At 46.2% G+C, this 10144-nt stretch overlaps 1 protein-coding gene across 1 annotated transcript in view; it reads left to right on the top strand.

Annotated features, from left to right (window-relative positions):
• Positions 1 to 187: 187 nt before the first annotated feature.
• TBCK (TBC1 domain containing kinase) overlaps positions 188 to 10144 on the top strand; it is a 154760-nt gene continuing 144803 nt past the window's right edge. The window contains exons 1-2 of the mRNA XM_004612696.2: positions 188 to 374; positions 3543 to 3762. Coding sequence (XP_004612753.2) covers positions 3570 to 3762 — 193 coding nt within the window. The 5' untranslated portion in view covers positions 188 to 374; positions 3543 to 3569. The remainder of the gene's footprint in view (positions 375 to 3542; positions 3763 to 10144) is intronic.

The following is a 10144-nucleotide window of genomic DNA, read 5'->3' as shown; positions in this document are numbered from 1 at the left end:
CTCGTTCCCGTGCGCACCCACGTCACCCTCCCCGCCCGCCAACGCCTCGAAGAGCCGCGCCGCCACGCCGCCTCTCCGCGGAGCTCGCCGCCCGCTCCCCGCCGCGCCGGGCTCCAGGCTGGACGCCGGCCGCCGGGGGCTTTCTCCGGGCCGCGTCGCGGAGCTGTGACGTCAGAGGAAGCGGCCCGGCTGATTTGACGGCGGGGAAGGAGCCGGGAGCTGTCAGAGCCGCGGGCCGGGCGCGAGCTCCCGGCCGGGTTCCGAGCTGCGGGTTTCAGCTCCTGCTGCACCGGGCTGCGGTGGCGGTAGCGGCCCTGGGCACGGGCTCCGTCCCCTAGTCCTTGTGCCCGCTGCACCCCCAGTCTCAGAGGCAGGTACTGGGGCGCCCCAGTTTGCTGTGTCCCATGGGGTGGGGCCGGGGGGCGTGTGGGAGGAGCAGGTGCAGGACAGCTTTCTGCAGAGCTCTGTCCTCCCGGGGCAGCACGCCCCCGCTCCTTTGCACACTGTGGGCAGCCCTTGGCACGTGAGCTCTGCATCCTGCATCGGGGCCTCCAGGGGCTCAAGGGGGAGGACCCCTGCCCCCTCTCCGCACCCCTCTGTGCCCTGATTGCTTTCCCTCCCCGCAGCCCCTCTGGTTTCCAAAGCTTTAGTCCGCTGTAAATGAAGTGTCAACTTCCCCAGGTGCAGCAGGAGAAAACCACGGCCAGGAGGACCACTCCACGGCCTGGGGGCCGCCTCACATGCTGGGGGAGAGGCAGCTGGGATGGAGAAGGGACCCCCAAGTGAATGATGCTTGGAGGGCTCGCTCCGGATGGGAGATGCGTGCAGAGAGTAGACTGTAGACCGAACATGGTGGCCGCTTACTACCTGTATTGCAAACCATAACACCCAAAAGGAGAGAGAGTAAGAGGGAAGGTGCCTGCCACAGAGGCCGGGGGCAGGGCTGTGGGGTGGGGGTGGCAGGAGGATGCTGGGAACATTGGTGGTGGAGAATGGGCACCGGTGGAGGGGTGGGTACTCGATCGTTGATGACAGAAACGTAAGCATTGAATGACTGAAACGCAATCACGAAAATTTGTAAGTCTGTAACTTTCTCGTGGCGATTCATTAAAAATATCACTGTCACTGTCTCTGTCATCCCATTGCTCATCGATTTGTGATTTGCTTGAGCGGGCACCAGTAACATCTCCATTGTGAGACTTGTTGTTACTGTTTTTGGCATATGGAATACGCCATGGGGAGCTTGCCAGGCTCTGTCGTGCGGGCGGGATACTCTCGGTAGCTTGCCGGGCTCAGGAAGGTCACTTTAAAATTGTCAGGGGTTGCTTTTCATAGGCCCCATGTCCTTGATTTTATTTGTGACAATTATTAAGGGGAAGCATATAAAGTAAATGGCCCTTATTTTATTATTATTATCCTTTTGGGATATTATTATTCTCTTGGGGCAAAAAAAATGTGTCAAAGGCTTTATTCATGATTAAATGAGCGTCTTTGCCCCTTCCCGTACACCCCCCCCACCACCACCAATTTAAACTTTTGAGCTACAAATTCTCTGCGGATAGAAATTTTTGTTTTGTTTTTCTCAGCTGCTTTCCCACCAGCTGAGAAACACCAAACAAAAAACACAAGAGCTTCAGAATATTTGTTGAATGACTTTTCAGACCTTGCTTGTAGCTCTCATGATTTCCCGCCCCATCCTTACCCAGCTGTGTTAACCCGTTGGCTTCTCCACCACCCACCAAGTATGTATGTAACCTTCATGTGTGAGCAGCAGAACTGTAAGCAGCTCAACACTTGCCTTGCACGCAGCTCGTCCTCTTTGGTTCCCGGTGCCCCTTGTGGCCTCCGGAGCTGGCCGGGAGCATCCTTGAGTGCAAGCCAGGAGTTAACGCTGAGCACTGCCAGATGTTGCCCCCAAACAAAAACTGTGTATATACCTACCTTGTGTAGATTTATTTCTGAATTTTTTTAATTTAATGAAAATTGCCATAAAATTTGTGTGACTTTTTTACCCTATCCAATATTATTATTTTTTTACTTTTTTTGGGGGGGGTCACACCCAGCATTACTTAGGACTTACTTCTGGCTCTGCAATCAAACATCACTTCTGGTAGTCTTGGGGGAGCCTATGGGATGTGAGAGATTGAACCCAGGTCGGCTGTGTGCAAGGCAAATGCCCAGCCCACTGTGCTGTCGCTCCAGCCACTCAATATTCTGTTTCTAAGAAGCACAGCCAGGTCGTATGGCCCAGCTGTAGAACACTCACCTTGCAAGGGTGAGGCCCGGGTTCTCTGACTGTTACCAGCCCCTAACCCCCCGGCCCCCGTGCCTCCAAAGTAAAAAGCATTCGTGCCATAGCACGTAGCTATGTATCCTGATTGTTTTGTGTTTATTCCATCTAATTTTTGAGCCACTCATCTCTGGACATTTCAGTTGTTTCCAGTTTGCTGATATTAGGAACAGTATCATTGTGTTTGTACTCGATGTCTGTGTGTGTGAGTATCTGCAGGAATGGGGTGGCAAATAGTGCCAGATGATTTCTTCAAAGTGATTTGCCAGTTTACATTTCCACTTACTGTAAAGGGAAAGATGTTTTTTTCATACCTCCTAACACATGTTGTCAGATTTCTAAATTTTTATTATGTGGTGACTAAATCCTCATGTGGTTTTAATAAACAATTCCTTGGTTTTCAATAGAATTAATAACCTTCGCATATATATGCAGAAACACATATATAACTGATTCCTATGTACTCTTTTGTGAAATGTATTTTTCCACAGCATTTTTTTTCAAGGGTTGTGATACAGATTTTTAAATGTTTTTAAATGAGGTAGAGTTGGTTTTGTTTTTATAAGTCATTTTGATTCACTGGCTCTGAAGCCAGTTTCTCTGTCTCCAGGCCGTGGTGTTCCAGGCCTCTGGATTCCATGTGGAAGGATCGGGCCCCATGGAATCCACACAGGAGTGTCTGCCTCTCAGTCCACTTCTCAGTCTGGAAACCGGAGTCAGCAACAGCTGTCGGGGCTGTGAAACACATCACATGTTAATAATCTGGCACGGCAGCAACAGCAAAAATGATAGTATTACAGCACCTTCTAATAGCTGGTTTAAGTTTCAACTTCGATTTTCAGAGATTCCACCCCCGTTTAAGTTTCTGCTTAGTATCTATGTAACTTTCCTGACTCTGCAAAAAGTTTCTAGAGGCCTGTGGGTTAGTTAAACCTTAGATGAAAAGCAGAGACATAGTGATGGAATAGAAATAGCAGAACTTCGTGTGATCCCTTGGGGAATTCCTGTCATTGAAGGAGTACATGCTTTCATGTCATCATTAAATCGTTTTTATTTGGAGCTGCAGTATGATTGTGTAATCATCCTGAGTGGATTTTCCTCCTTGCTATTAACTTGGGATTTTTTTTTAATGTTGATTTTTTTTTTTTTTAACCTAAGATCCACATTTTCTTTTAACTGTTAGAGTGGCATTTCCTTCCAGGCAGAACATAGAACCTACTTCCTGAATGCTGTGTTGGTTTTCTTCCCCCAGGTCGTCTTGGCTGGGCTGTGACGGAGCATGTTTCCCCTGAAGGATGCGGAGATGGGAGCCTTTACCTTCTTCGCCTCGGCTCTGCCTCATGATGTCTGTGGAAGCAATGGGCTTCCGCTCACACCCAATTCTATCAAAATTTTAGGGCGCTTTCAAATCCTGAAGACCATTACACACCCCAGACTTTGTCAATATGTGGACATTTCCAGGGGAAAGCATGGTGAGTTGCTTCTCTCCTATTTTGTGATTTCAACTAATAGCAGATTATAAGTACACAAGAAACGAATCAGTAGTATGTGCTCTGTCATGTGTGTGCATGCATCTACATGCGTGTACACATGCAGTCATGCTTTCAGAGCATGGCTTCACATCATGCTTTCACTTTACTGATGTCCCTCGAAACAACAGCAACAACAGCACTTGGCTATTTTCTCCCTTCGGGCAGAACGGGCACACCCCGTGCCCTACAATCTCAGCTAATTTCCTCCCCTGGATTCTTTTTGTAGTTTTAAAATCACGTTTTATTCTTATTTTCCAACTGAGGATTGATTCTCAATTCTGGAGGTGTGGGGGGCTAAATGACTTCCACCTCTGGCCTCATTAGCGACTGCTTCACCCGGGTCTTAGGATTCAGCCAACAAAAAGGTGAATGAATGTCCTGGTGAAGGGACAGTCAGGCCTGTGGGATTGATACCTACAGGCCTGAAGATCGGGACTTTTTGTGTTAGGGAAACCGTCTAATCCTAAGCACATTTTGTTACCTCCGTGAGAAGGAAAAGAAGCTGGTGACGTTAGAAACTTGAGGATTGTCTACTGTGATGCGCTTTATATCTGGAAGTAATAGTTTGGATTAACTCTGAATAAAGGAAGAGTTCTGTTGTTTGGAGGGAGGGGCATCCAGGGGCCCCTCCTAGCATCACTCAGCCTGGCTGTGAAGCCTGATGGCTGGTGCTTGGGCTGGCCGGGCAGTGCTGCTCGGCTGCTGGCGTCAGGGAACAGAACTGTGGCCGCCTCATGCAAGGCTTGTGCTTCAACCCTTGTGCTGCCTACGAACCCTCATTTCTTGAAGGGTGCAACTGAGAGCTGATGAATCTTTCCTCACAGGGTCCCAGCACCTGTCAGACCGAGCAGTCCAGCACCGCACTCCCCACCAGTGTCCACGTCCCCTCACCACGGTCCATCCCCTGCTGTGGGTGCTCCCTGTTCGCCACCAGTTCTCAGTTTCTCCTGCCTTTGGGCGTTTGCTGTTTCCTTCCTCTGTTTCTCTATGTCCCACCCAGGAGGGAGACCATTCCTTGCTGTCTCTCCTTCTGGCTGCCTTGGCTGAGCGGGATATGACCATTCCTTGCTGTCTCTCCTTCTGGCCGCCTTGGCTGAGCGGGATACTCTTTGTATCTTGTGAGATTTCTTGGGTTGTGCTTCGTCGTAACTGTAGTTCACGAGGGTTCCACCCCGCTACAGACGCTTGCCTGACCCTGTGGGCCTCAGTCTGCAGGGGGAAGGAGACAGGATTCCACTTCTCAGATAAGCCCAGAAGCAGCAGAGGAGCAAAACTCAAGCACCATTACACTGCAGTGACTGTTGCTGTAATCGAGAACGTCACGTGCTATTTTGTTTGAATACAAAGGATGAAATAACCAACTCTTCATGAAGAGTACTATTGCTCAAACCCCTGGACAGAAATTTGGGTGAGATAAAGTAGACACTAGAAAGCAGATGGTGGCCATGTCCAGCTAATGATACTGGTGACCTAAAAGGACTGACGGATTTTTAAAAGATATACCGGCTTTTGCTGGTGATATATTCCAAAGAAGCCAAATCTTAATATAGACCTAAGCATCTGTGTTTTGGGGGTCCGTAAGCGGTGTTCAGGGTTGTTCCTGGCTCTGTGCTGCTCAGAGAACACTCCTGGTGGGCTCAAGGGACCTGAGGGTGCCAGAGATCGAGTCCAGGTTGGGGCCTGCGGTCAGGCGCCTCCTGCACTGGACCATCTTTCAGGTCCAGCTCCTTCCTGTTTTTAAAGGATCGTGCATTTCTGAATTAAAAAAAAAGTTGAGAGTAGTTATCAACATATATACATAGTACAACAAAGAAACAATATAATTCAGAAAGGAGGGAGAAAAGAATGAAATAGAAAGTTACTAATATCAGTGTGGTTTTCTTGCTACATAGCTGAAGAGCATGTTTACAATAGTACATTTTCCTTTTGGTAGAGAAATTTATGGCCCTTTCTCCACCCCCAGAGTGCACCCTGTGTTTTCCTCAGCGTATTTTATGGACTCTGGTTTAATGCCAAGATATTTAATCCCTTTTGAATTAACTGTTGTGTATGCTGTGAGGTAAGGATCCAGCTTCATTCTTTGGCAAGAGACTGACTAGTTTCCCCGCTCAGAGACTGACCTGCTTTGCTTAAAGTGTGTGTGGGGGTTTCGCTTGCAGGCTTTCACTGTTACTGAACGTGTTTTGTATTCTGGCACGACGCTGTTTTTATTACTATAGCTTTAGAGTATATTTTGAATTGAGGAGTTAATCTAATGTCTTCATTTAGAAGTTGGTAAACTTCTTTCCGTTGAGGGAAAGATCAAGTCCATCTGCTTCAAATTATGGTTTATAATGAAGTGACATATATTAAGAATTAACTTTGACAGGCTTACCAAAATTCTGGAAAGATGATCAGTTGCAAGATTTATAATGTTCACACAATCTGCTCACCCGGTGAAGTACAGAGACAGTAGATCTAAGCCCCTTTGTCTGGGGGATCTCTGGCATGTGTTGTCGCGGGCAGTACTCTCAACACATCTGGCAAGTAAGTTTGCTTTATATCTCTCTCATGTGTCGGTCTTTGAGCTGTGAAATCTCTGCGGCTTGTTGGATGAACATCTAAGGAAACGAAATTTGACAGTTAAAATAGCAGCTCTTAACCCCAGCGCCATCAGGCCTATGACTGGGCATCAGGAGTTCTGTGAATCTCTTGCAGTCATATATAAAAACATAGTTGCACACATGTACACGTGCACACACACACACACACACATTCATGCTTTTCTGGACAATGACTCTAATCTACATCAGATTCTTTAAAAGTATTCCCAATGTTGAAATAGCTTTTATAGTGAAATGGGCAGGGCTCTTACCTTGCATGCAGCCAGCACAAGTTCAATCCCTGGGACCCCAGACAGTCCCCTGAACTCAGGAGTGACCCTGAGCACAGAGCCAGGAGTTACCCCTGGGCATCGCCGGATGTGGGCCCAACACAAAATAAGAAGAAGAAGAATCAATAGCATTTAAAAGCATGTATTTAAGAGCTATGTGAGAGAATTTTAGCTATTTATTTAAAAATAAAATTGAGAAGTTCAATGTAGAAACAGATCTTCTAAAATTGACTTCTGTACCTATATATAAGGTCTATCATATTTCACAATCTCAAATTCACTGCCTTAGCATCACGATATAGAATTTTTCAATTTATATACTATAGAGAAAGGAATATAATAAGTGCAACCTGGAGTTGGATCCGCTAATTCATTCGGGAGTAAGGAATACATTTTCTAATTTTTTTAAGAGAACTATGTCAACTCGAGATAACTATAGCACAAACGAATTAATAGATCTAATCATTTGCCAAAAGTCTAGAAAGACTCAATAATTTTCTGGTGGTATTTTTAAGAAAAATTTTGCTCTAGTTTATTATTTAATGTATAGTTTTAGTGGTGTTAACTGTTTTAAATTCCTATCATATTTGGGGGCTTTTTAATCACTCTCAGGAGCATTGTCAGTCTCAGGAGCATCAAATGTTCTCCCCCGCCCTGCCCCCTGCCGTGCTATTACAAATTCTAAAGAATTTCCCATTTTCAAGTTGAGCCAGTTCTAAAACCACTCCAGGCAAAGCATGGCAATTCCACTGGTTCTCATGATCATCCATAGCTGGTGGCCATCGTTGGTCCTGCTGTCTTAGCTCGGCAGACTTGGAGTGTGCCTGTCTTCCCAAACTCACCCTCTGCTGGGTTCTTAGAACATCTTCATCCTGTGCCCAAAAGGGCCCTTTATTTCTCTCTGTGTTGTGTCTGGGAGCCTAGGGAGTGTCCCTTCAGATGACTGAGCCAGTGCCCACTCTGTGTAGGCTTTCTTTTTTCCTTTGTTTTGTTTTGGGGCCACACCCAGCCATACACACACACACACACACACACACACACACACACACATTTACATACAGCCACATGTGATGCCAGAGATAGAGCCCAGACAGATGTGTGCAAGGCAAGCACCTTACCTGCTGAACTACCTCTCTAGCCCGAAGTATTCAGGGGGGAGGGACAATTGTTCCAATCATCCCAGATGTTTCTTGATCTCTATGTTTTCCTTCTACCTAAATGAGCCCAAGTGAACTCAGAGCCGGGTAAACCTTGTGACATAATCCCTCTGCAGAACAGTATTGCTGGATAGCAATAGAATAGCGCGGTTCCGCAGCTCGTAGGGTACCAGCACGGGCCAGCCGGCTCTAATCCCCGGCACCACATGTGGTCGGGAGGGCTTTCCACCTGCCCCACCACCCTTGGGTTCTCTGCAGCCGCTACCCCGGTGCTGTGGTGCTCAGAAGCCCTCAGCTCGGGCGGTGGAGGTCACAGTCATCTGCGACATCCATAGACTTCCAGTTTGGCTGCCTGGAATGAAAGAAGTATCAGTGGTTGTCAAAGGGTTAGGGAGTTTGATGATCTTATTTATGTTGGCTCTGCGCCTCACCTGGCAGAATTCGAGTAAGTACTGATGTGCGGGTTGGTTTGTTCCAGACCTGGAAGTCATTGCAGGTGTATCTAGTTTGCAAAGTCTAAGAGGTTTCCACTTCACTAAAATGAAGTGGAAAGAGGTTTCCACTTCACTCTTTCCCCAGTGGACACACGTCTCAGGGGCGTAATGCTCCCTGAGCTTGATCTGGACGCCACTTAATGACCCGGTTCTTTTTCTTCCTTTATTGTCCTTGCGATGCAGATACCTCACGTCTGCTCAGTGTCAGTGCCTCCACCTTCCTCTTCTTCCTTAGAACCTCCGTGCCAGGTGGTCTGTTTGATGGACACTGTGTAGAAGTCAGGCTTTTGCTTTTTTTCTACAGGCTGCTTAAAACTGACTCAAGATGATACTTGTTTCTTTTAAGAAGTATTTAATCTCAAGAGTGGACATTTTGTGGGGGCTGGAGTGATAGCACAGCGGTAGGGCATTTGCCTTATACTCGGCTGACCCGGGTTCGATTCCCAGCATCCCATATGGTCCCCTGAGCACAGCCAGGAGTAATTCCAGAGTGCAGAGCCAGGAGTAACCCCCAAGCATCGCCGGGTGTGACCCAAAAAGCCAAAAAATAAAAAAGAGTGGACATTTTGTTATAATTTGAGGGCTTGCTTATGAAAATGATCATTGAAGAAAATATGTTTAAGAGTGAAAAGGCCAATAAAAATATGAAAATACTTAAGTTAACAAATTCAGTCATTTTCTTCTGAGCTTGAACTAACAGCAGTATTTAGAACCAAAGAGATTTTAAACCTCAAAGTATCCTATGTTATTTGCCATTGATAACTTGAAACTCTTTGGATGACTGCTGATTAAATCAAAAGCAAACTTATTTTAATGAATAGGTCAAAATTTCCATAGAGAATAATAGGGTTGTTAAGAACCTGTGAGATAATGTATTATGATTTATCTTTAGCTGCTTCTAAATTTCAACCATATATCTGCCTAAGCTCAGAGTTCCTTCAGAGAAATAGGACCAGAAGCACATACTTAAGAAGAGATTAACTTCTGGGAACTGGCTTCTTTGATTCTGCGCAGGGGTTGAGGAAGCAAGGATGAAATCATAGGACAGACCACAAAAAGAACAAGGCTGAGCTCTTGGACAGAAGATGAAGCTAAAGTCAATAGAAATTTTTTCTTCAGAGATGTCTCAGTTTTATTCTCTGGTCCTTTTAACTGATTGGATCAGGATCACAGTTGTCAGGAATGATCTTCCTTACTTAGAGTAAAATTTATATTGTCACTGTCACTGTCATCCCATTGCTCATCGAATACGCCACGGGTAGCTAGCCGGACTCTCCAAGAGGGGTGGAGGAATCGAACCCTGGTCAGCCTCATGCAAAGCGAACGCCCTACTCGCTGTGCTATTGCTCCAGCCCAAGATTTATATTATTAAAATTAATTAGAGATTTTATTTATTTTATTTTATATTGAGATTATTATAGATTTTTATCATTTACATAGATGCCTTCACTGTAACTTCCTGGTTAGTGTTTGGTAACTGGCAACTATATAGTTTCTCTCAATTGTCACATAAAACTGAGCTATAAAATGTTTTGTCAGTCTCAGTGTGTAAAACAGCTGGGAGATAGCTCTCAGAGCTGGACTGCATACCTTATGTATGCGAGGCTCCAATTTCTGTCCCCAAGGCCTAGTTGATTGTAGCACCACCAAGTAGCACCAAGAAGGTGATGGACCATCTGCAAGTTGTACTGGAAGTAGCAGAAGAGTGATGTCGTATTAACTGTATTCTGAGAGCCCCTCGCAATTGGCTCCTTCCTTGGGGGGGAACCTCAATCTTCCCGAGTCTTCCTTCCTTGACT

Source organism: Sorex araneus, chromosome 6 (assembly GCF_027595985.1).
Source record: "Sorex araneus isolate mSorAra2 chromosome 6, mSorAra2.pri, whole genome shotgun sequence".
Classification (NCBI taxonomy): domain Eukaryota; kingdom Metazoa; phylum Chordata; class Mammalia; order Eulipotyphla; family Soricidae; genus Sorex; species Sorex araneus.
Note: the sequence above shows the minus strand (reverse complement) of the source record. Positions and strands in the feature narration are given on the sequence as shown.